This window comes from Engystomops pustulosus, chromosome 8, assembly GCF_040894005.1.
Source record: "Engystomops pustulosus chromosome 8, aEngPut4.maternal, whole genome shotgun sequence".
NCBI lineage: Eukaryota > Metazoa > Chordata > Amphibia > Anura > Leptodactylidae > Engystomops > Engystomops pustulosus.
Genome location: NC_092418.1, coordinates 12,854,291 through 12,882,243, shown reverse-complemented (window position 1 = coordinate 12,882,243; position 27,953 = coordinate 12,854,291). Strand labels below are relative to the sequence as shown.

The 27,953-nt window shown below is 44.4% G+C and overlaps 1 protein-coding gene across 1 annotated transcript; it reads right to left on the bottom strand.

Annotated features, from left to right (window-relative positions):
- Positions 1-599: 599 nt before the first annotated feature.
- On the bottom strand, positions 600-1,568 carry LOC140076121 (olfactory receptor 2M4-like). Its single transcript, XM_072122627.1, has one exon. The coding sequence runs from the start codon at positions 1,566-1,568 to the stop codon at positions 600-602; it is 969 nt and encodes a 322-aa protein (XP_071978728.1).
- Positions 1,569-27,953: the final 26,385 nt, after the last annotated feature.

Genomic DNA, 27,953 nt, shown 5'->3' with positions numbered 1-27,953 from the left:
TTTGCACATTTTTGCATTTCTTTGGAGGAAACTTTTTATAGACAATGGGGGTCATTTACTAAGGGCCCGATTCGCGTTTTCCCGACATGTTACCCGAATATTTCCGATTTGCGCCGCTTGTACATGAATTGCCCCGGGTTTTTGGCGCACGCGATCGGATTGTGGCGCATCGGGGCCGGCATGCGCGCGACAGAAATCGGGGGCGTGGCCGAACGAAAACCCGACGTATTCGGAAAAACCGCCGCATTTAAAAACCGAAAATGTGTCGCTTGGGGAGCGCTCACCTTCACCTTCTATGGGATGGTGCATTCCGGGGCGTTAAGATTATTTTTGGCGCTGCAGCGCCACCTGGTGGACGGCGGAGGAACTACCATCTTAAATCCCAGCCGGACCCGAATCCTGTGCAGAGAACGCGCCGCTGGATCGCGAATGGGCCGGGTAAGTAAATGTGCCCCAATGGGTGAGATTCCACCTAGGAAAGCAAATTCTATGATGCACATTTATCCCCTACCTGAAAGGTCTTGTGTTTTAGTGGGATAAAATCTAATGACAGAGTCCTTTTCTTCTTCATATGAGTTATGTTGTTGTTCACTGATATTTCATGAGATCTTCATTAGCTTCTGACAAGCTGTGATGATTTCTTTGTTGCGTAGACTATAAATGATCGGATTGATTGTGGGAACAATTATCACATAAAACACTGAAAGGATCTGCTTCAGGAGCTCCGTGTGCCCTGAAAAGGGCATCAGATACACCACGGAACCTACAGAGTAATAAATGGCCATAACAGTGAGATGGGACAAGCAGGTGGAGAGGGTCTTCCTCCTTCCTTCTTTTGACTTCATGTGGAGAATAACACGGAATATAGAAACATATGACAGAAAGTTGCATAAAAATGGCAAAAATCCAAGCAGCACCAACTCTACATAAACTATAAGGGTGAACTCCCGAGAGCCGCCACATGATGCCTTAAATACATCTAGGGTATCGCAGAAGAAATTACGAATACTAACAACTTCATTGAAGGACAATGTTAAGAGAGATCTTAGGAGTAAGGAAGAATTTAGGAAGGCGCAGATCCAGATGATGACTACAGTCAGGATACATTTGTTGCTTTGAAACATTTGGTGATAAGAAAATGGATGACAAATGGCGACGTATCGGTCAAACCACATCACAAAGAGCAGAATAACCTCGGCACTGGCACATAACATATAACCGTACATCTGGGAGAAGCACTGGGTGACAGATAACAGGTCATCCCCAGATAGTAACATGTAGAGGAGATTAGGAATAACGACTGTGGTGTAGCAGATATCTATGGAGGACAAGTTACAGAAGAAGACATACATAGGAGAGTGTAGATGGGCATCGAGACAAATCACCACAATAACAACCAAATTCAGAAAGATTCCTATGAAATATAATGTGGAAAAAGCCCAGAGATTCAGCAGCTTCTCTATGTTTTTTGAGGAGAACGGCAGAATGTGAACTGTAATGTACATGGGGTCGTCCATGAGATATCGACAAGGATATTCTGCAGGAAAGGAAAAATTCTGAGGATCCATCGTTTTTTTTTGCCAATGTTATCGTCCTTCCCTCTAGTGTGACCCACAGATACCTACATTATATTCATAATTATATAAATCTAAAAATAACAAGTCTGTCACCCCTCGTGTCATGTAATGTAAATGCGTTCTTTTTATTGGCCTTATATATAGATCAAACTGAATAAAAATAATGTCATCCCAAAAGGAAATTTCCCAGTGGCTCCGATTACATCAGTTACTCTACAATAACAAGGACCTGTTTTTTTTAGTGTTATTTTTAAAATATTTCAGATTGGTGTGGGCCCCAGAACAGGGACTTGCATCCATCCATCAATTTATTTATTTTTTATTTTTAGTGTTATTTTGTAATATTTTTATTGTTTTATTGATATCTTTATGTGCACTTCTTCAGATTCGTTAGGGTGTATTCATACTGGGTTGTGTATTGGGCATCCATTGCTTTTGTCGCTGTTTGGTTCTTTTTTTGTCTCCAAGTCTGCAAACCACCATTGGTCAGAAACCATAACACCTGGATTCGCGGCCTGGTTTTGCGAACTCAGACTATTGGCCTCATCAGTGAAAAGCATTGGACTGGTTTACATTTTTTTTCCCACGGACAACACATCAGTGGAAAAAAAGCCAATGTGAAAATACTCATAAAAACCAATGGCTCAGAAAAAGTGTCTGTGAAGATAAATAATGCCAAGTCTAGACGAGTCAATCAATAATACCGACCCCAGGCCACACAATAACATAGGGCTTAGCTGAGACAATTACTATTAATGTAGAACCCTCAAATCAGACAATTAATAACGATGTTGACCTCAGACCAGACAGTTAATCTTAATGAAGATCCCTGGTCCGTCAATAATAATGCAGACCATAATAATGGAGCCTAAAGAGGCAGCAGTGAATTACAATATAGACGGTTTGGGTGATAGCCCGGGGCCCGAGCCTTCTAAGGGGGCCATGGTCACCAGTTCTACTGACCAAATCTTTTACTGAGAAGGACCTTAGCCACTGGATGCTCATTCATTTGTTCTTTCTCCCAATACAGAAGTCCACAGGAGCCATTAGGACCTTTGACGAAACCTCAGATTGAAAGCAGCATAAGGGACACATCCTCTATTCCCCAAGAAGCTTGTTTCTAGTACCATATGTAGGAAGTGATTCCAGACTTTTAGGGGCTTTAATACCAATACAACGCAGGACCCATGCCAGCCTTGTGCAGAACGAAAAATAGACCCAAGAACAGATAACCATGTTCCAAGCAGGTAACCGGATGCTTCATCTGCTCTGATTGCCCACGCGAAACACGTTGTCCAATTTTATAAATTTCATATTATCTTTGATTTTTAATTTAATAAAGAACATTTTGATATAGAATGTCTATCCCCATTACTAAAACTATCACAGTCCGCACCACTTCAACGTCCATTTTATGCACTGGTTCTGTGCAAGAGGCCGCACCTACTGGATCCTATTCTTATCTAGAATAGTGAGGAGTCATCAAACCATGGCAAAGAGTCACAATTGTCAAGGGATAAGCCGACTGCATTTCAATGTCTTACATGCCCCAAAGCAGACTATTTGCTTAGTGGTATATATAGATATACCATATACCAGATAAGAATTTAATAGAATGAATGCATCAAACTTTGCAGTGTGAATAAAAATATTTCATACACATAATAATAATAAAAAATAAAGATGCATAAAACTTAGCAAAAACTTAACAACATTTACATTAAATTAGATTAAAGTGATTTTCATAAAATACTGTTTGTAATATAATAAATATGTTTTTTTTTTAAATTTGTATTAATTAAATAAATGTTATTAAATAATTTCTACGGCACCAATCTATTAAAGTTAATAACACTGATATTTTAAACCCACCATCCTAGAGCTAGAGGTGGACTGTAAAGAGCTCCCCACAGAAACCAGAAAAATTTACTTAGTTACTTGGAAAAAAAACCCATCTTACCAGGGTCTGTAATTTTATTCTTTATTTGATATTTTCATATGCAGAATAAAGAAGACATAACAAGTATAAAACACATGTACATAGGAAATGAAAATAATTTAATTAAGTAAATAATTAAATAATAATAATAATAAGGGTCTCTCACTCACTCTTCCTGACTGTCTCTCTGTCATTCACTCTCTCTGACTGTCTCTCACTCGCTCACACTCCCTGTCCGTCTCTCTGTCACTCACTCTTCCTCACTGTCTGTCTCTCTGTCACTCACTCTCTCTGACTGTCTCTCTATCACTCAACTCCCCTGACTGTCTCTCTGTCATTCACTCTCCCTGCATGTCTCTCACTCTCCCTACCTGTCGCTCTGTTACTCACTCTCCCTGACTGTCTCTGTCCCTCACTCTCTCTGACTGTCTCTTTTTCACTCACTCTCCCTGATTGTCTCTCTGTCACTCACTTTCTCTTGGTATGGGGACCGAAGGACGGGTCTACAGCCTTGCAGGTCTCCAGCAGGTGGTGTGTGCAATAAATATGGAGGGAGAGGCTTCTCCCTGGGGCAAACCTTTGGATGTATATTGAAGTCCCTGGATGATGGAAGTTGGGGAGCCTGTGGTGGCGATATAGTCTGATCCAGGGATTACACAGAGGCACGATGTGCAAATCAATTTAAAGTTCTTTATTCAACTTCAAACAGCAGGCAATGGCCAAATAGTAGCAGCAGATTCAGCAAACTGGAAGGTTGATGGAAATAGCTGGTCCACAGGAAGGTTTACTCACATCATGGTAGTAGCTTCTGGCTGGGCTGGTAAAGATGGAGCTGAATCCGGATGGTGGACCTCCGCTTTTGGGGCTTAGTCTTCCAACTTTCCCTGGGTGATAGGCAGTGGCCTGAGGCACCTCTTCTTCCTGGTATCACTGGCTCATGCGGCTCTACAGGAGCTTCACTGTCCTCTGCTTGCTTTGCTGACATGAGTATCAAGATGGAGTCTCTGCTCTCTGACTAGTTCTGACTTTGACTGAGTGTGCAGACCATGAGGTCTGTCTCTCTGCCCTGACCATATGCTCCCGCCCACTAGGGATTTTATTCTCCCTTGGTCAGGTGGTATCACTCTCCAATCAGCTTCCAGCTTGCTTTACAATAATATAGATTCATATTGGACAACAACATTTCACATGGTTAACTCTTGCATTACAGCTGCAATTACAAAGTTTTCCAGTATTTAGAGACCACTTAAAGAGATGATCAGCTTCCCTAACAGCAGAGGGTGCTATTTGCAACAACCACCTTGCCTAAGAGTTAGCAGGGGTGTTGCACAATCAAAGCTCAGAGCTCATATTAATGACCTGTGGCAGAGCAGCAACCAATCACGGCTCAACTTCCAACTGCCACAGCAGCAGCAGACAATGGCTCCTGTACATTGTGGTCAATAAGTGGGTTTTGGAAAGTCGGGGCAGAATCAAGTCTGTGATGTTCTATGAGTCACAGAGAGCAGCTGTGCAAAATGTGGTGATTGTAAACACAACGGTACAGATTCTTTTAGCAGACATACATACATACATACACACATATACACACACACATACATACATACATACATACACACACATATACATACATACACACGTATACACACACACATACATACATACATACATATACACACATATACATACATACACTAAGCTTTATATATTAGATAGCCATGAGGGGCTGTATATAAAATAATCACTGTTTGATATACTTTGATATACTTGATTATACTGGATGATTAACTAGTGAATATTTTAGGGAACAGGAGACTGTTTTAGTTTCTGAATGTTCAATGCCACCACGTGAGTTCACTGCAAAGGGGCCACTGAAACCCTGACCCCGATCCTTACCCAACTAATGATCTGAACTATTGTTCTTTGTTACACAATGGGACTTATTTACTAAGGTCCCCGGCCGCATTTCCATCGGTTTTTCCAACGTTTTCGGGGATCGCGCTGGGGATTACGTCGCAGCGTGATTGGATTGTGTCACATTCATGTGACCCAAATCGGGGGCGGCCGACGGATTCAGACAACGCACGGGATTTAACAAATCAATTTGTGTCACATCCAATACACCGGCAGGAAGAAGGTGAACTCCGGCGGCCCTGATCGGGGAAGCGACACATGCAGGAAATCAGGCACACAATCTTAATGAATCGCGGAAGATGGGCTTTCCGATGGACAACGCACCTCGGGGATCGCGCAGGGACCAGGCAAATGTGCCCCAATATATTCTTGGTTACACGAGGCAGCATCGTTACAATGGAATAGGAAAGATGTATATCTAGCTTTTATCTGTTAATGGCTTCAAAAAGAGTTGAGTTCAGCCTTGAAACGCATAGCCTAAAAATTTTAACGGGGTTTACTGAGGGGATGCTAATGTTGGGAGGGGACTTCAACTTCCCTTTGGATGTATTACTAGACACCTCCTTGGGAAAAAGCCAGGTCTCCCTGCAACAGCTGGGCTCCTTTAGAAAGGACATACACAACCTCCAGTTAATTGATGTTTGGTGAATCGTTCACCCTAGGGACAGAGACAATACATATTATTCCTCAGCACATGACTCTTATAGTCGTATAGATTTCTTTCTCATCCAGCACAGAGCGTTAACGTGGGAGTCGACAGCATCAATAGGGAACATTGTGATTTCCGATCATGCGCCAATATATGTGACAGTCACTATCCCTAATATTGCCAAACGACCATGGGCTTGGCATCTTAACGATTACTTGCTTAAGGACGCCCTCTGTATACAGGAGAGAAAACATACTCTTGAATCCAATTTAGGATCGCCCGACCTCCATCCCGAGGTTATGCCTATGAAGGGGGAAGCTCTTAAATGTGAGCTACGCAGTCGCTTCACTGAACATGGGGTTCGATTTAAAAAAGAAAATGCAGCTAAACTCACCTCACTGTTACAGGAACTACACTCTCTTGAGCAAAGACATAAAACAACTCGGTCCCCGGAGGTTCTGGCAGATCTAGTAATAGTGAGAGATGACATCAGAGCCCTATTAGACTGCAAATCACTCTCCCAGCGCATGCAATGCAAAAGTCGAATCTATGAACATGCTAACAAATGTGGCCGCCAGCTGGCCAGACTCCTCCACCCACAGGTGGTAACAGCACACATCCCCAAAATTAGGACCTCAGAAGGGAAAGAAACATACATCCCGGCCAAAATTAGCGCAGAATTTGGTAAATACTATACCCAACTGTACAAAATTAGAGGCCCACTCACTGATTTAGATCCAATCTTGCTGACAAGGCAGATAGACACCTATATGAGAGACACAGCTTTGCCTCCACTGGAGGAGGACAAGGTTGAGGCGTTGGAAGCGGATCTCAGTGAGTAGGAAATATCTAAGGCAATTAGGAACACCCCCGCGGGGAAGAGCCCAGGCCCCAACGGCTTCTTGTCGCCATTTTATAAATTATTCAGGGAGTCCCTGGCTCCATTTCTGACAAGAGTCTTCAACTCTATTCCCCACTCTTCAGCATTTCATCCTCAGTCCTTAGAGGCAAATATCAGTGTTCTTTTAAAGCCGGAAAAGGACCTCTTATCACCCGTGAGCTATTGGCCCATTACCCTTTTAAATGTAGACCTGAAGCTATACTCCGAAATCTTGGCGGATCGCCAGGCCCAGTACCTCCCAAAATTAGTAAGCACCGACCAACTAGGGTTTGTGAGGGGCAAAGAAGCAAGGGACAACTTAAACAAGACATTCCTCCTCATGAAACAGGCACAGAAAAGATCTATTCCCTCCTTCCTCCTCTCAATCGATGCAGATAAGGCTTTCGACAGGGTACATTGGGGTTTCATGACCGCCGCGCTTAAACTACTTGGGCTGGGCCCAAAATTTATGGGGAAGATCCTCGCCTTATTTAACAGCCCCACAGCCAGAGTCAGGGCAAATGGGTTCTTCTCGCAGCCTATACACATCAGAAACGGAACCCGTCAGGGGTGATTTTCAAGGAACCCCTGGCTACAGCTATTATAAATAACCCAAACATCAAGGGTATACAGGTAGGCCAGCTCCAATACAAACTGTCCCTCTTTGCCGATGACCTTATGCTCTATATATCCCAAGCCTGGATTTCTCTCCCATCCCCCATCATGGAATTTAAAAGATATAGTCAACTGAGTAATTTAAAAATTAACTTTAGCAAGTCAGAGATGTTGAACATATCCCTGTCGTCGGATGATATCTAGCTGATCAGAACTAGTTTCTCCTTCTGTTGGCGCCATGCATCAATCAAATACTTAGGTGTCCAAGTCCCAACAGACCTATCGAGATTGTATGCCATCATCTATCTACCACTACTGGAACGCACAATGAAGGAACTTACTGGGTACAATAGGAAACAGTTGTCCTGGTTTGGTCGCATCAATGTGATAAAAATGGACATATTACCCCGATTCCTATATATCTTTCAGGGAGTCCCGATCATCCCCCCCTCATCGTTCTTCAAACCAATCAGATCAGCACTCATGTGTTTCGTATGGGGCACAGCTAGGCCACTTATTGGCTGGCGATTCTTGACTAGACCTAAATCGGCGGGAGGGGTGGGGCTCCCAGACTTTAAGCTGTGCCACCAAGCAGCCATCCTAGTGCGCACCCTCGACTGGCAGTACCACCTACATACCAAGCAATGGGTCCGGCTAGAGCAGTATAGCTCCCCGATTCCTATAAAGGTACTGCCATGGATCTCTTTCCAACACATCGAAATTTAACCTCAAAAGCTGTTTCTGGACCAAACCCTGAAGTTATGGAGGTCTCTCATTAAACATAGGATACTGTCCCGTCCCTTGAGCCCTCTCACGCCTCTCTTCCATAACCTAAATTTCCAGCCAACATTTGCCAAAACCAGGTTCCTGGGCCACTCGATACATGAGGATCTCCGCATGTGTGATATGTTGGGAGAGGCACCGATCCCGTCCCACCAAGAACTACTGGAATTGGCGAGATCTTCCAATCTCTCGTGGTTGGAAATGTCTCAATTGGAGTCGTTCCTCAGATTACCAGGATCAGCAGCGTCCTTTAACTCCCCACTCACCCCCTTCAAGGCCCTATTCCGCCTGTAGTCCCCTCCGGAATACTGCATCTCCCAGATATTTAGCCTTCTGATACAAGAATCGGATACATCACACCTGCCCTTCCTATCCGGATGGGCTAGATACCTAGGTGTCTCCTTGTCCTCTAAAGATTGGGATAAGGCTTTTTTGTTCACTCACAAATTATCGGTGGCCTGTGCATCAGAGGAACAAAATTACAAGGTGGTACAGGGTACCGTCCCTCCTGCACGCAATCTATCCCTCAGTCCGGGAGGCTCCCGCTGATGTCCTCCTTCCTCCTGCCTGTATGCCATCCTAACAGGATTTGTATATGACATTTTGTCACCTACTGACAACTCCTTTGCAGAGTTGTGCCTTGAGTGATAGCAACTCTTCTACTTTATAATAAGAACTTTACTGTCACTTCCACTAAGATCATATATGATATTGGCTTATTTTAGGTATAGTGTTATCTATACTTTCTTTTCTACATGCTTCCTGTTTGATGGTGGTTATACACTCACCGGCCACTTTATTAGGTACACCTGTCCAACTGCTCGTTAACACTTAATTTCTAATCAGCCAATCACATGGCGGCAACTCAGTGCATTTAGGCATGTAGACATGGTCAAGACAATCTCCTGCAGTTCAAACCGAGCATCAGTATGGGGAAGAAAGGTGATTTGAGTGCCTTTGAACGTGGCATGGTTGTTGGTGCTAGAAGGGCTGGTCTGAGTATTTCAGAAACTGCTGATCTACTGGGATTTTCACGCACAACCATCTCTAGGGTTTACAGAGAATGGTCCGAAAAAGAAAAAACATCCAGTGAGCGGCAGTTCTGTGGGCGGAAATGCCTTGTTGATGCCAGAGGTCAGAGGAGAATGGGCAGACCTGATAGAGCTGATAGAAAGGCAACAGTGACTCAAATCGCCACCCGTTACAACCAAGCTAGGCAGAAGAGCATCTCTGAACGCACAGTACGTCGGACTTTGAGGCAGATGGGCTACAGCAGCAGAAGACCACACTGGGTGCCACTCCTTTCAGCTAAGAACAGGAAACTGAGGCTACAATTTGCACAAGCTCATCGAAATTGGACAGTAGAAGATTGGAAAAACGTTGCCTGGTTTGATGAGTCTCGATTTCTGCTGCGACATTCGCATGGTAGGGTCAGAATTTGGCGTCAACAACATGAAAGCATGGATCCATCCTGCCTTGTATCAACGGTTCAGGCTGGTGGTGGTGGTGTCATGGTGTGGGGAATATTTTCTTGGCACTCTTTGGGCCCCTTGGTACCAATTGAGCATTGTTGCAACGCCACAGCCTACCTGAGTATTGTTGCTGACCATGTCCATCCCTTTATGACCACAATGTACCCAACATCTGATGGCTACTTTCAGCAGGATAATGCGCCATGTCATAAAGCTGGAATCATCTCAGACTGGTTTCTTGAACATGACAATGAGTTCACTGTACTCAAATGGCCTCCACAGTCACCAGATCTCAATCCAATAGAGCATATTTGGGATGTGGTGGAACGGGAGCTTCACATCATGGATGTGCAGTCGACAAATCTGCAGCAACTGCGTGATGCCATCAAGTCAATATGGACCAAAATCTCTGAGGAATGCTTCCAGCGCCTTGTTGAATCTATGCCACGAAGAATTGAGGCAGTTCTGAAGGCAAAAGGGGGTCCAACCCGTTACTAGCATGGTGTACCTAATAAAGTGGCCGGTGAGTGTAGGTGTTGTTAGTAATATCTTTACATAGGCTTTTTGCAGACTTGTACATTTGGGAGGTTGGATATCATTATTAGTGATTGGACATCGGTGGTACGGTTGACACATACCGGGGTCACTGTTATGTATGATATGTACATTATGTTTTTTAAATGTTTTTAAATGTATGTCTTTGGATTGGTTTGTCTTGTTGAATAATTACAATAAATATTGACGTTTTGTGTACTGAATCTATCTATTAGCCGTTTTTCGTGCATCTCTTTTTCTTCCTATCTGTACTTTGACACCATAGGCATGTTTCCAGGAGCAATGGATCCAAATAAAGGGGCATCTGAAGTAATGCTCCACCTTTAGGCTATAAGTCACCAAACATAATCAAAATATAACTAATTTTTGCACATTTCTGCATTACTTTGGAGGAAACTTTTTATACAAAATGGGTTAGATTCCACATAAAAAAGCAAATTCTATGATGGACATTTATCCCCTACCTGGAAAGGCTTGTCATTTAGTGGGATAAAATCTAATGACAGAGTCCTTTTCTTCTTCATATGAGTTATGTTGCTGATCACTGATATTTCATGAAATCTTCATTAGCTTCTGACAAGCTGTGATGATTTCTTTGTTGCGTAGACTATAAATGATCGGATTGATTGTGGGAACAATAATCACATAAAACACTGAAAGGATCTGCTTCAGGATCTCCGTGTGCCCTGAAAAGGGCATCAGATACACCACGGAACCTACAGAGTAATAAATGGCCATAACAGTGAGATGGGACAAGCAGGTGGAGAGGGTCTTCCTCCTTCCTTCTTTTGACTTCATGTGGAGAATAACACGGAATATATAAACATATGACACAAAGTTGCATAAAAATGGAAAAAATCCAAGCAGCACCAACTCTACATAAACTATAAGGGTGAACTCCCGAGAGCCGCCACATGATGCCTTAAATACATCTAGGGTATCGCAGAAGAAATTACGAATACTAACAACTTCATTGAAGGACAATGTTAAGAGAGATCTTAGGAGTAAGGAAGAATTTAGGAAGGCGCAGATCCAGATGATGCCTACAGTCAGGATACATTTGTTTCTTTGAAACATTTGGTGATAAGAAAAAGGATGACAAATGGCGATGTATCGGTCAAACCCCATCACAAAGAGCAGAATAACCTCGGCACTGGCACATAACATATAACCGTACATCTGGGAGAAGCACTGGGTGACAGATAACAGGTCATCCCCAGATAGTAATATATAGAGGAGATTAGGGATAACGACTGTGGTGTAGCAGATATCTATGGAGGACAAGTTACAGAAGAAGACATACATAGGAGAGTGTAGATGGGCATCGAGACAAATCACCGCAATAACAACCAAATTCAGAAAGATTCCTATGAAATATAATGTGGAAAAAGCCCAGAGATTCAGCAGCTTCTCTATGTTTTTTGAGGAGAACGGCAGAATGTGGACTGTAATGTACATGGGGTCGTCCATGAGATATCGACAAGGATATTCTGCAGGAAAGGAAAAATTCTGAGGATCCATAGTTTTTTTGCCAATGTGATTGTCCTTCCCTCTAGTGTGACCCACAGATACCTACATTATATTCATAATTATATAAATCAAAACATAACAAGTCTGTCACCCCTCGTGTTGTGTAATGTAAATGCGTTCTTTTTATTGGCCTTATATATAGATCAAACTGAATAAAAATAATGACATCCCAAAAGGAAATTTCCCAGTGGCTCCGATTACATCAGTTACTCTACAATAACAAGGACCTGTTTATTTTTAGTGTTATTTTGTAATATTTTCATTGCATTATTATATTATCTTTATTTGCACTTCTTCAGCTTTGTTAGGGTGGATTCATACTAGGGTGTGTATTGGGCGTCCATTGCTTTCGTCTCTGTCTTGTCCTTTCTGTCTCCAAGTCTGCAAACCACCATTGGTCAGAAACCATAACACCTGGTTTCGCGGCCTCATTAGTGAAACAAATTGACCTGTCAAAAATCCAATGTGAAAATACTCATAAAAAGCAATGGCTCAGAAAAGTGTCAGTGAAAATAAATGATACCAAGTCTAGATGAGTCAATCAATAATACAGACGCCAGGCCAACATAGAGCTTAGCTGAGACAATTACTATTAGTGTAGAGCCCTCAAATAAGACAATTAATAATGATGTTGACCTCAGACCAGACAGTTAATATTAAGGAAGATCCCTGGTCCGTCAATAATAATGCAGACCATAATAATGGAGACTAAAGATGCAGCAGTGAATTACAATATAGACGGTTTGGGTGATAGCCCGGGGCCCGAGCCTTCTGAGGGGGGCCATGGTCACCAGTTCTACTGACCAAATCTTTTACTGAGAATGATCTTAGCCACTGGATGCTCATTCATCTGTTTTTTTCCTTAAATATAGAAGTCCACAGGAGAAATTAGGACCTTTGAAGAAATCTCAGATTGAAAGCAGACAGAAGGGACACATCCTCCATTCCCCAAGAAGCTTGTAGGATGTAGGAAGTGATTCCAGACTTGTAGGGGCTTTAATATCAATACAACGCAGGGCCCATGCCAGCCTTAATCCACCCCTGTGAAGAACAAAAAATAGACCCAAGAACAGATAACCATGTTCCAAGCAGGTAACCGGATGCTTCATCTGCTCTGATTGCCCACGCGAAATACGTTGTCCAATTTTATAAATTTCATATTATTTATGATTTTTAATTTAATAAAGGGCATTTTGATATAGAATGTCTATCCCCCTTACTAAACATATCACAGTCCGCACCACTTCAACGTCCATTTTTTGCACTGGTTCTGTCCTAGAGGCCACACCCACTGGATCCTATTCTTATCTAGAACAGTGAGGAGTGGTCAAATTATGGCAAAGAGTCACAATTGTCAAGGGATAAGCATTTCAATGTCTTACATGCCCCAAAGGCTTAGGGGTATATATAGATATACCATATACCAGATAAGAATTTAATAGAATGAATGTATCAAACTTTGCAGTGTGAATAAAAATATTTCATACACATAGTAATAACAAAAAATAAAGATGCATAAAACTTAGCAAACACTTAACAACATTTACATTATATTAGATTAAAGTGATTTTCATAAAATACTGTATAATAAATATGTTATGTTTTGTATTAAAGTTTTTTAAAATTTGTATTAGTTAAATAAATGTTATTAAATGATTTCTACGGCACCAATCTATTAAAGTAAATAACACTGATATTTTAAACCCACCATGTACATAGGAAATGAAAATAATTTAATTAAGTAAATAATTAAATAGTAATAAGGGTCTCACGCTCCCTGATTGTCTCTCACTCATTCCCTGTCCATCTCTCTGTCACTCAATTTTCCTCACTGTCTGTCTCTCTGTTACTCACTCTCTCTGACTGTCTCTTTATCACTCACCTTCCCTGACTGTTTCTTTATCATTCACTCTCCCTGCATGTCTCTCACTCTCCCTACCTGTCGCTCTGTTACTCACTCTCCCTGACTGTCTCTGTCCCTCACTCTCTCTGACTGTTTCTCTGTCACTCACTCTCCCAGACTGTCTCTCTGTCACTCACTTTCTATTGGTATGGGTACGGAAGGACGGGTCTACAGCCTGACAAGTCTCCAGCAGGTGGTGTGTGCAATAAAAATGGAGGGAGAGGCTGATGAAAGAGGTTTCTCCCTGGGGCAAACCTTTGGATGTATATTGAAGTCCCTGGATGATGGAAGTTGGGGAGCCTGTAGTGGCGATACAGTCTGATGCAGGGATTACACAGAGGCACAATGTGCAAGTTCTTTATTCAACTTCAAACACCAGGCAATAGCCAAATAGTAGCAGCATATTCAGCAAACTGGAAGGTTGATGGAAATAGCTGGTCCACAGGAAGGTTTACTCACATCCTGGTAGTAGCTTCTGGCTGGGCTGGTAAAGATGGAGCTGAGTCTGGATGGTGGACCTCTGCTTTTGGGGCTTAAGTCTTCCAACTTTCCCTGGGTGCTAGGCAGCGGACTGAGGCACCTCTTCTTCCTGGTATCACTGGCTTATGCGGCTCTACAGGAGAATCACTCTCCTCTGCTTGCTTTGCTGACATGAGTACCAGATGGAGTCTCTGCTCTCTGACTAGTTCTGACTTTGACTGGGTCTGCAGACCATGAGGTCTGTCTCTCTGCCCTGACCATGTGCTCCCGCCCACTAGGGATTCTATTCTCCCTTGGTCAGGTGGTATCACTCTCCAATCAGCTTCCAGCTTGCTTTACAATAGCATAGATTCTTATTGGACAACAACATTTCACATGGTTAACTCTTGCATTACAGCTGCAATTACAAAGTTTTCCAGTGTTTAAAGACCACTTAGGCTTCCCTAACAGCAGAGGGTGCTATTCGCAACAACCACCTTGCCTAAGAGTTAGCAGGGGTGTTGCACAATCAAACTCAGAGCTCATATTAATGACCTGTGGCAGAGCAGCAACCAATCACGGCTCAACTTCCAACTGGCACAGCAGCAGAAGACAATGGCTCCTGTACATGGTGGTTAATAAGTGGGTTTTGGAAAGTCTGGGCAAAATCAAGTCTGTGATGTTCTCTGAGTCACAGAGAGCAGCTGTGCAAAACATGGTGATTGTAAACGCAATGGTAAAGATTCTTTTAGCAGACATACATACATACACACTAGAGATGAGCGAACATACTCGTCCGAGCTTGATACTCGTTCGAGCATTAGCGTACTCGAAACTGCTCGTTGCTCGGATGAATACTTCGCCCGCTTGAGAAAATGACATCTCCCGCCGTTTTGCTTTTTGGCAGCCAGAAACAGAGCCAATCACAAGCCAGGAGACTCTGCACTCCACCCAGCATGACGTGGTACCCTTACACGTCGATAGCAGTGGTTGGCTGGCCAGATCAGGTGACCCTGGAATAGACTAGCCCCTGCCCGCGCTGCTCGGATCATTCTGTGTCTGGATGCCGTTAGGGAGAGAGTTGCTGCTGCTGGTCAGGGACAGCGTTAGGGTGTTCTATTAGAATAGTGTTAGGCAGGAGTGATTCTACAAGAACCCAACAGCCCTTCTTAGGGCTACAATAACGTTATACATTTTTTTTTTTTATTTGCTTGTGGCTGGCCTTGCTGGCACTAGTAGTGCAGCTAGTACCATATTGTGAGGAATTTGCAGGGGGACTTGCTACCGTTGTGTTTAGCTCTTAGTGACACACGTATCCACCTCAAACACCAAAGTGGGACAATTTATTAGGGGTTTGATTAGAATTAGGCAGAGTCTGCTGATTTATTTATTTTTTTACCTTTATTTCATTTTATAGCTCAAACTCATCTTGCAAAGCAGTGTGCTTTCAGTGTAGGCTACAAAATAGCCATAGGAGAACCACAACGGCTTACTTAGGCCTACAATAGCGTTATATTTTCCTTTTTTTTGTTTGCTTGTGGCTGGGCTTGCTGGCATTAGTAGTGCAGCTAGTACCATATTGTGAGGAATTTGCTGGGAGACCTGCGACTGTTGTGTTTAGCTCTTAGTGACACGCATATCCACCTCAAACACCAAAGTGGGACAATTTATTAGGGGTTTGATTAGAATTAGGCAGAGTCTGCTGATTTTTTTTTTTTTTACCTTTATTTCATTTTATAGCTCAAAGTCATCAGGCACAGCACAAAATCCAGTTGTGTGCTGTCAGTGTAGGTTAGAAACTAGCCATAGCAATAGGATAGCATCGTTTTGTTAAAAAAAAAAAAAAATTAAAAGTTTACACTTTAATTTGGAAAATGTTTAACCCGAGGGCTAGGGGTAGAGGACAAGGGCGTGGACGTGGGCGTCCAACTACTGCAGGGTCAGAGGCCGTGGTCCTGGGCGGGGTGAGACACCACCTGCTGATGAGGGAGCAGGGGAACGCCGCAGAGCTACACTCCCTAGGTTCATCATGTCTCAAGTTACTGGGACTCGTGGTAGAGCACTGTTGAGGCCAGAACAGTGCGAAGAGGTGATGTCGTGGATTGCGGACAATGCTTCTAGCCATTTGTCCACCAGTCAGTCTTCCACGCAGTCCACCCATGTCACCGAAATCAGCACTCCTCCAGCTCCTCCACCTCAGCCTCCTTTCCACCAGTCTGCCCCCTCCCAGCAAAATTTGGCATTTGAACCGGCATACTCTGAGGAACTGTTTTCTGGACCCTTCCCACAGTCACAAACTACTTGTCCGGTTGCTGCTGAGCAATTTTCCGATGCCCAGGTTTTCCACCAGTCGCAGTCTGTGGGTGATGATGACATTATTGACGTAGTGGAAGAAGTGTGTAAAGAGGTGTCGGACGATGAGGAGACACGGTTGTCAGACAGTGGTGAAGTTGTTGTCAGGGCAGGAAGTCCGAGGGGGGAGCAGACTGAGGGATCGGAGGATGATGAGGTGACAGACCCAAGCTGGGTTGATAGGCCGGGTGAACACAGTGCTTCTGAGACGGAGGCGAGTCCTATAGCAGAACAGGTTGGAAGAGGCAGTGGTGGGGCCAGACGGAGAGGTAGGGCCAGAGCTGGTGCATCAGCGCCAAATGTTGCCCGTGGTCAAGCTCCCGTGGCGAGGGCTAGATTTTCAGAAGTCTGGAGGTTCTTTAAAGAAACACCGGATGACCGACAGACTGTGGTGTGCAACCTTTGCCAAACCAGGATCATCAGGGGTTCCTGCTTAACTACCACCAGTATGCGCAGGCATATGAATGCTAAACACCCCACTCAATGGCACCAAGCCCGTTCACCTCCGGCCGGGCACACCACTGCTCCTTCCCCTGTGTCATCTGCTAGTCAGCCCCCTGCCCAGGACCACGGCCCAAACACCTCCCGTGCGAAAACCCCATCTTCGCCTCCACGATCCTCCACAGCATCCACCAGCGTTCAGCTCTCCATACCCCAGACGCTGGAGCGCAAAGGGAAGTATAGCGCAACCCACCCACACGCCCAAGCCCTCAACGTCCACATCTCCAAGTTGCTTAGCCTGGAGATGCTGCCCTATAGGCTGGTAGAGACCGAGGCCTTACGCAACCTCATGGCGGCGGCCGCCCCTCGGTATTCGGTCCCCAGCCGCCACTACTTTTCCTGATGTGCCGTCCCAGCCCTGCACAAGCACGTGTCAGAGAACATCATCCGTGCCCTGACCAACGCCGTTTCTGACAAGGTCCACCTGACCACGGACACGTGGACGAGTGCTGCCGGGCAGGGCCACTATATATCGCTGACGGCACATTGGGTTAACTTGGTGGAGGCTGGGACCGAGTCTGACCCTGGGGCTGCTCATATACTGCCGACGCCGAGGATTGCGGGGCCTACCTCGGTCCAGGTCTCAAAGGCCTACTATGCCTCCTCCTCCTCCCACCCCTCCTCCACCTCCTCCTCCGAATTACCATCCGTGGGCATGGCGCCATCAGTCGGTAGCTCTAGGCACAGCAGCAGTGCCATCGCTAAGCGACAGCAGGCGGTGCTGAAACTGCTGAGCCTGGGCGATAAAAGGCACACCGCCCAAGAGCTATTTCAGGGCATCACGGCGCAGACTGTTCTGTGGCTGGCAGCGCTGAACCTGAAGCCAGGCATGGTTGTGTGTGACAACTGCCGTAACCTGGTGGCGGCTCTGCAACTCGGCAGACTGACACATGTGCCATGCCTGTCCCATGTGTTAAATCTCATAGTTCAGCGTTTCCTCAAGACATACCCCAATCTGTCTGATTTGCTCACGAAGTTGCGCCGCATCTGTGCGCATTTCAGGAAGTCCAGAACAAATGCTGCCACTCTCAGGGCAGCGCAGCGCCGCCTCCAACTGCCCGCTCACCAGCTGTTGTGCGACGTGCCCACGAGGTGGAATTCAACATTAACCATGTTATCCAGAGTTTACCAGCAGCGCAGAGCGATTGTAGACTGCCAGATGTCAACTTCCACCAGAACTGGTAGACAGGTCAGTCAGCTTCCATGAGGAGTGGACTTGGATGTCTGATATCTGTCAGGTGCTGAGTAACTTTGAGGAGTCAACACAGATGGTCAGTGGCGATGCCGCCATCATCAGCCTCACCATCCCGCTGCTTGGCCTGTTGAAAAACTCTCTGGTCAGCATGAAGTCGGAAGCTTTGCGCTCGTCACAAGAGACGGGGGAAGAAGATTCCCTTGTTGATAGCCAAAGCACCCTTAGGTCTGTTTCTCAGCGCATATCGGAGGAGGTGGAGGAGGATGAGGAGGAAGAGGAGGAGAATGTTGGCGAGACAGAAGAGGGGACCATTGTTCAGTCCTTCACTGTTCAGCGTGTATGGGCAGAAGAAGAGGAGTTGGAGGAGTTGGAGGAGGAGGAAATGGGCAGTCAGGCCAGTGAGGGGAGTGAATTCTTGCCCGTTGGGACTCTGGCACATATGGCAGATTTCATGCTAGGCTGCCTATCCCGTGACCCTCGCGTTCAAAGAATTTATTCCAGCACCGATTACTGGGTATTCACTCTCCTGGACCCACGGTACAAGCAAAATCTTTCCACTCTCATCCCTGGAGAGGAAAGGAGTGTGAGAATGCATGAATACCAGCAGGCCCTGGTGCACAAGCTGAAACAGTATTTCCCTTCGGACAGCGCTAGCGGCAGAGGGCGTACTTCTGCGGGACAAGTAGCGAGGGAGAGTAGGCGAGCAGGCAGCTTGTCCAGCACTGGCAAGGGTACGCTTTACAAGGCCTTTGCCAGTTTTATGTCACCCCAGCAAGACACTGTCACCTGTCCCCAGTCTCGGCAGAGTAGGGCTGATCTTTACAGAAAGATGGTGAGGGAGTACGTAGCTGACCATACCATCGTCCTAAATGATCACACAGCTCCCTACAACTACTGGGTTTCAAAGCTGGACATGTGGCACGAACTGGCGCTGTACGCCTTGGAGGTTCTTGCCTGCCCTGCCGCTAGCGTGTTGTCCGAGCGGGTTTTCAGTGCAGCTGGTGGCATCATCACCGATAAGCGTACACGCCTGTCGACTGACAGCGCTGACAGGCTGACGCTTATCAAGATGAATAAAGCCTGGATTTCTCCGGATTTTCATTCTCCACCAGGTGAAAGAAGCTCAACCTGAATAATGTATGCACTCCTCCTCCTCATTGTCCTCCTTCTCCTCCTCTTTGTACGCTAAAGCATAGGAAACTGGCTATTTTTTGCCAGGGCCAACTGGCTCTAGCTATAGTTCTCTATGTATTTAATTTTTCTGGAGGGCCACCTACCCGGTCCTCTGTTTTAAGCAATTTTTGGGAGTGCCACATACAGGCACTCAATCTATTTAATTTTTCTGGAGGACCACCTATCTGCTCCTCTGGTTTAAAAACTTTTTTGGACTGCCACATACAGGCACTCAATTTATTTAATTTTTCTGGAGGACCACCTACCTGCTCCTCTGGTTTGAAAACTTTTTTGGACTGCCACATACAGGCACTATTCAAATTAAATTGTCTCCATAGCAGCCTCCACATGTCGTCTTTTTAGCTGGCTCCACACGTTGTCTCCATTGCTACCTCCACACGTCATCGCCATAGCTGCCTCCAAAAGTCGTCCATATAGCTGCCTCCATACATTGTCTCCTTATCAAACGAACTGTGTCAGGCAGAATTTTGGGTTGTTTTCATGGATTCCACATCAAACTTGTTAACTTTGTCGCCACCCTGCTGTGTAATCCACAAAATATACTGGCAAACTTTTGTCATTTACCAATATTATTTCAGCGCTTCTTGCGCATCTGTTTACATTCCCCTCACCCGCCATATCCCAAACTTATAAGAACGCTACTACACTTGATCTTATACAAAAGGTTCTTAGAAGTGCTGTTTGGGGAGTAGACTAGAGACAGGGGCTTGGATTGGCGAAAGCTCGCCTGGCAGCGGAGCGCCAGCTCCATCTCAAGATCCAACTAACATAGTTTTAACGGCAGCACCTTTAATCTACTACTAGTTCACTGCCACCATACATCGTCCCCTTATCAAACGAGCTGTGTCAGGCAGAATTTTGGGTTGTTTTCATGGCTTCCACATCAAACTTGTTAACTTTGTCGCCACCCTGCTGTGTAATCCACAAAATATACTGGCAAACTTTTATCATGTACCAATATTATTTCAGCGCTTCTTGCGCATCTGTTTACATTCCCCTCACCCGCCATATCCTAAACTTATAAGAACGCTACTACACTTGATCTTATACAAAAGGTTCTTAGAAGTGCTGTTTGGGGAGTATCCTAGAGACAGGGGCTTGGATTGGCGAAAGCTCGCCTGGCAGCGGAGCGCCAGCTCCATCTCAAGATCCAACTAACATAGTTTTAACTGCAGCACCTTTAATCTACTTCTAGTTCACTGCCTCCATACATCGTCCCCTTATCAAACGAGCTGTGTCGGGCAGAATTTTGGGTTGTTTTCATGGCTTCCACATCAAATTTGTTAACTTTGTCGCCACCCGGCTGTGTAATCCACAAAATATACTGGCAAACTTTTATCATTTACCAATATTATTTCAGTGCTTCTTGCGCATCTGTTTACATTCCCCTCAACCGCCATATCCTAACATAGTTTTAACTGCAGCACCTTTAATCTACTACTAGTTCACTGCCTCCATACATCGTCCCCTTATCAAACGAGCTGTGTCAGGCAGAATTTTCAGGTGTTTCACCAGATACATAGTGGAACTCGGCCCATCTGTCGCCGCCATGCTGGAGACCTGAAGTTGCAATCATAGCAGCGCAATATGGATGCCTCATACTGTCGCTCTTAATCATGGAACCATTTCCGTAAAAACTATGAAAAATAGAACCACTATGCTATTCCATTATTCCTAGGTGAAATATTCAAACGACCCTGCCTGATTTGAAAATTATTATTTTTTCAAAGTTAACGCTTCTGGCCCCCAGGCCCATTTTGGGTGGGGAGGAGCCGAGAGACAGGGGCTTGGACAGGCGAAATCTCGCCTGGCAGTAAACCGCCAGCTCCATCCCAAGATTAGGCAGCCTCAGAGGCATCCATGCCTGCTGCCCCTGCTGTTTCCTGTCCATTTTGCCTCCACGATCCTCCACAGCGTCCACCAATGTCTCATTTCAACTCTCTATACCCCAGACGCTGGAGCACGAGAGGATATGCAGCACATCATCCCCTTATCAAACGAGCTGTGTCAGGCAGAATTTTCAGGTGTTTCACCAGATACATAGTGGAACTCGGCCCATCTGTCGCCGCCATGCTGGAGACCTGAAGTTGCAATCATAGCAGCGCAATATGGATGCCCCATACTGTCGCTCTTAATCATGGAAGTCGTCTCCATGGCTGCCTCCACATGTCGCCCCCTTATCAAAAGAGCTGTGTCAAGCTCATTTTTCGGGTGTTTCACCAGATACGTTATGGAACTTGGTCACTATGTCGCCACCATGCTGTGTTATCGACTAAATATACTGTCAACCTTTTAGGGTATGTCGCCATGACACTCTCTAGCCTGCCACTGCTGCCGCTGCCTCTGCATGCCGTCCCCTATAGTGTCAGGGTCAATTATTGCATGTTTTAGATGCTATCTAGCCTCATTCGGTCACTCTGTCATGGCCATGCTGTTGCCCATAATTTTGGCATAATGGTGCGATTAAGCAGCCTCAGAGGCATCCATGCATGCTGCCCCTGCTGTTTCCTGTCCATTTCCGTGGTGTTTCCATCCTTTTCTGAGGTTCTCAGGTGTTTGGCCAAGCTTCCCTGTGCAGAGCCTTGGTCCCCTTGAAAAATGCTCGAGTCTCCCATTGACTTCAATGGGGCTCGTTATTCGAGACGAGCACTCGAGCATCGGGAAAAGTTCGTCTCGAATAACGAGTAGCCGAGCATTTTAGTGCTCGCTCATCTCTAATACACACATATACACATATACATACATACACTAAGCTTTATATATTAGATAGCCATGAGAGGCTGTATATAAAATAATCATTATACTGTTTGATATACTTGATTATACTGGATGATTAACTAGGGAATATTTTAGGGAGTTAGTTTCTGAATGTTTAAAGCCGCCACGTGAGTTCACTGCAAATGGGCCACTGAAACCTGACCCCGATCCTTACCCAACTAATGATCTGAACTATTGTTCTTTATTACACAATGGGACTTATTTACTAAGGTCCCCTGGCCGCATTTCCGCTAGGTTTTCCGACGTTTTCGGGGATCGCGCTGGGGATTACATCGCAGCGTGATCGGATTGTGTCACAATCACACTGGCTTTCATGTGACCCAAATCGGGGGCGGCCGACGGACGATCCGACGGATTCAGACAACGCACGGGATTTAACAAATCAATTTGTGTCACATCCAATACACCGGCAGGAAGAAGGTGAACTCCGGCGGCCCTAATCGGGGAAGCTACACATGCAGAAAATCAGGCACACAGGGGCAGATTTACTTACCCGGTCCATTCGCGATCAGCGGCGCGTTCTCTGCGGTGGATTCGGGTCTGGCCAGGATTCGCTAAGGTAGTTCCTCCAACGTCCACTAGGTGTCGCTGCTGCGCTTAAGAGCATCGGAACGCACTGAAGTTCACCGAGCCATCGTGGGTGAAGGTAAGCGCGTGTCGAGCGATACTTTTTTTTAAAAAATGCGGCGGTTTTCCCGAATCCGTCGTTTTTTTTTTACGGCCATGCCCCACAATTTCCGTCGTGTGCATGCCGGTGCCGATGCGCCACAATCCGGTCGCGTGCGCCGAAATCCTTGGGCAATACAGTAAAAATCAGTGCAAAACGGAAAAATTTGGTTAACCCGTCGCAAAAACGCGAATTGGGCCCTTAGTAAATGACCCCCACAATCTTAATGAATTGCGGCAGATGAGCATTCTGGCGGACAACGCACCTCGGGGAACGCACAGGGACCAGGCAAGTTAATGTGCCCCAATATGTTCTTGGTTACACACCACGGCAATCTGAGCTCCAAACCTGACGAAGCACCCGAGGCAAGGATGCGAAACGCGTTGTCACACTGTTCTATGTTCAAATAAATGGAACCGACCCTAACAGTTAACCTTTCCCTTTTAAATTGTCTCTTTTTCCAGTGCTTCTGGCTAAGGCAGTCATACAATTCACCTATAGCATCTTGCAAATAGTTATTGACCAGGGTTCAATGGAAATACCCAAGGTCCAAGACAAGGCAGCATCGTTACAACAGAATAGGAAAGATGTATATCTAGCTTTAATCTAGATAAAGAGTCAAGTTCAGCCTAAAAATTTTATACTTGCAAGAATTTTATTTATTAATTTTTTGTATAACCGTAAATACTACATCTTTTAATGAAATAAAGTAAGAACCAGAAAACTCTTTTGAGCACTTTTTTCTGAAGACCGGGGGATTACAGTAACACAAGGAGCGCTCCGTGGATCTCCAATTTTGCATTACAGAGAATATAACACCAGGATACTTTACATGTCAAAAGAAAAAATGCCTTCCTTGTCACATAATTAAACATAAAAAATATAGTTTTACCTCGGAGAGCACTGGGGAAGTTTAAAGAGTCAGTATAAATAAAACCACAATAGTTAGTACCGCACATCCTTAGCCTTCTTGATTCCTTCGGCTCGCCATATTCTGTATGAAGGAAAGAAGCAGTCTCTCTTCAGTTTTCAATGTTTTTACGGTCAGATGGGACAAAATAAAGTGGGTCTCATGTAATAGATACATAGGGGGTCATTTACTAAGGGCCCGATTCGCATTTTCCCAACGTGTTACCCGAATATTTCTGATTTGCGCTGATTTTCCCTGTATTGCCCCGGGATTTTGGCGCACACGATCAGATTGTGGTGCATCGGTGCTGGCATGCACGCAACAGAAATCGTGAGGCGTGGCACAATGAAAACCTGACGGATTCGGAAAAACCGCCGGATTTAAAAAACAAAAAGTGTCGCAGAGCTTGCACTTACCTTCACCAGGAATAGGCCGGTGTACTTAAGTGCATTTCAGCGGACTTCAGCGCAGCAGCGCCACCTGTTGGACGTCGGAGGAACTACCTTAGTGAATCCCGGCCGGACCCGAATCCACCGCAGAGAACGCGCCGATGGATCGCGAATGGACCGGGTAAGTAAATCTGCTTCATAGTATCATTGTATTACCTTTATCCTTACATGTACCTGGATGACTAACAAATAAAACAACAAAATAAAAATTTAATACAAAAAGCAGAGAAGGAAGGGGCAGCTAGTGATGCTGGGGCAGAAAGTCAGAAGTGGAGTGGTGTAACCATCTGCTATGTATTTCCCCTACAGTGGTGGGACCTAAAAACTGTGCTGGCAGACATAAAATTGAGCTGCACAGCAGATATCCTTTATGTCATACTAGTGTTCAACAAGCCTCGTTATAATGTCTAGGACATGTGTCAGAATAGGGTTGCTAGGTTCCTCCCTGCTTGCCCTGCCCCACCTGCTCCACTTGGCCACCATCCTTGGGACAAGCCAATACACCTATGAAAGTGGGCAATACATGTTGGATCTCAAATGCTCAGTCACAGCCAGGGATCATGTTCTGGTCCATTTAAGAGAGATCTCATGGACATTTATTTTTTTTCCATTTAATAAAAATTTTGTATGCTACAGATGTTTATAGTTTGATGCTGTTGTTGGTGTCTTATTTTTTTACATCAAAATTAAAAGTTAATATTTTAAGGTATCAATGCTAACAATAGGGTATGTTCAGTTACTTAAACCCTGCTCTAGTGTCGGTGTTATCCCAAAACCATAACCAGTGGAACAGTCAGGGTTAACTAAAACCCTGAATCAGGTTATGGAGGTTAGAGCAGAGTTATGGATGGTCTTGACCCTTGCCTAACCTTAACCCTAGCCAAGGGTTATTAGGGTTCACCATAACCATGCATAATAAACATACCCATGAAATAAAGTATTAAACATTTTAATTAAAAAAGGAAGCCAATCTTGTTTCTTTAAAACTTTCATGAAAACAAATCTTTGATGAGACAACTTTTTTACTCATTTTTTTTTATTAAAAAAGTTGGTCACAAAATCATCTCTTGTGAGTTCCCACACTAATTAGCTAAAATAGCATGTAATTATAAAAATAGCTAAACTAAGGAGTCTTCTGATAAGATCTAACTGTCGTGGAACTGCCCCCTCTGGGGAAATGAAGCATGAGAGAAATGGGTAACAGTCCTGCTGCTCCAAGTCTTCCTTGAAGAATGAGCTCCAAGTGGAGCAAAGCTGTTGGATGATGTTCCTCCAGGTCATCATTAGAGGGCACCGCCATGGATCCGAACCTAGTTGTATACAATACTGCAGGCTTACACTACCAGCTTCACATTGCTGACTCCATCTGAATCGAGCAATGGAGAATTTGCCACTTGCTGCAAAGAATCCCAAAGACACACTCCACATACCGTCTAGCAAGGCAAGTAGGAAGATGGAAATCCGCCTCTGATCATTATGTCAATGGTGACAATATGGGTTACTCGGCCCATATGTGCTGTCAAAAAATGGCCACAAACACAGGACATCAATTGCATACACTTGTGTGAATGGAGTATAGTGGAAGGCTGGAGTAAAATGATAAATTGCTCATCACGTACAACTTAGTTTGAGATAGTATTAAAAAAAACCTTCTCCCGTAATATATATTTTTTTCAATTTTAATGACTAAATATAATTTATGTAAAAACAAGAATAAAGTAAACCTTCAATGATTGTAGTGACGTGGCAGAAGTAACTGCGGAACTCAATATTCACAAAATGCCTGTCATGAGTCAAATCATAAAAAAATGAAGTCCCTGCCCTCTTCTCGCTCTTCCATGCTGCCTGGATTAAATTTGACAGAAAAGGAAAAATAATGGCAAGTGCTAGCAATAATCTAGTATTTGTGATTATTATATCAGGGCTTTTACGCCACTGGTGTGGTGCAGCAGAATAGCCATTGGAAAAAATGATAAATAGTGGTAATGATTTGGTTCTTTTCGTTGAGTGCATAATACTATTATAAACACCAAGAATAACAGAAGTTTTTGGTCTTCAGCATCTCATTGGGGCACATTTACTTACCCGTGCTGTCGCGATCCCTGAGGTGCATTGTCCAACAAGGATTCGGAGCTGCCGCGATTCACGAAGATCGTGCGTCCAATTTCCTCCATGTGTTGCTTACCTGCTCCAGTCCGCCGGAGTTCACCTTCTTTTTCCTGGTGCATGTAAGTGCATGGCTTGCGACACAATTTTGAATGTTAAATATCAAAAGAGAAAAAGAGAAAAAGCCAGCTCACCAGTAGTTCCTCTCTTGCAGACCTCCAAGGTGCACGGATAGACGTGTAAGCCCACACAAGTATAGAAAGCTCAAGTAAATGCAAGTTCCAGCACGATCACGGAGGACGCTTGTAGTAGTTCAACAGCTTTATTTCATGGGTAAAAAGTCACAAAACATGCAGCACATGGACATAAAAATGACCTACGCGTTTCGTCTGGTTAAGACTTAATCATGGTCCACCACCAAAGAACATAGACTGAACATTTAAACCCTGTGTAGCACACCTGTTGGGCGGGGAATGGATCACGTGATACCACCTAGTACGAGACAGCTAATTTTTGCTTGAGCCTGTTCGTGGCCTGAAATAAAAGGGAAGTGATCCATTCCTGGTCCAATTGATAAAAACAATATTACAGACATATCTTGATTTAGGAACAATTGTTACATATAATAATGAGATGTTAACATTTGGCACGAGTTAGCGGTAAGGAAACTATTAATATATTAAATATTGATCCATTCTACAATATGAAGATTCTGCACTTTTATATCTTCGGCACTGCATACAGGAAGAGCGCATCCTTTTAGATCGAAATCTATTACAAATAAACTTATGTGAGCAGAAAAAGCAGAGACATTCTGCTGTTTGTATACTCCTGCCTATCCGTCCCTAACATACCCATGTGAGCTTGATTAAAGGGATCTTGATGAATAACCTATGTTGCAGAATACTTCATTCTTAAAGTGGTATGTGACATATTACATTTTCCTGTTCGAGCCAACTTTGTATAACTGTCTACATAGAATGCAAAAACGTCAATGACATCAACTAAAATTAATCCTGGTGAAGCTTTGTGCTATAATCTAATTATTTAAAACATTTTTTTGCTGGAACATTAAGGTGAAAATAAAGCAAGCTTCGTATATTCTTCCATAATTTGTAATACCCGCTTCACTATATGATAATTCATAATGTACTATATTTCAGGTTCCTTATTTGTTGCTCAGTTATACCAGAGTATTAAATCTCTTCTGGAATTTAGCCCCAAGGGCACCCTGCTTTCCAGAGAGAATATCCAAAAAGCCTCTCGATTCAGGAGTTTTCTCCTATGATCACCCCCTCTAGGTGGACGATGCACTTTCTCTATACCTTTCCAGGAGAAAGACGAGGTGTTCTTTCCATGGACATCTCGGAAGTGTTTCGACACCGCCGAGATGTTACATTGGGTACTGGAAACATCTGATAAGTGGCGCCTTTTACGTATTTTCAAGGGGCCAGTGGTGCACCCTACGTATTGGAGTCTACATACATTGCAGCAAATCACATAGACTACGTAAGGTGTATTGCAA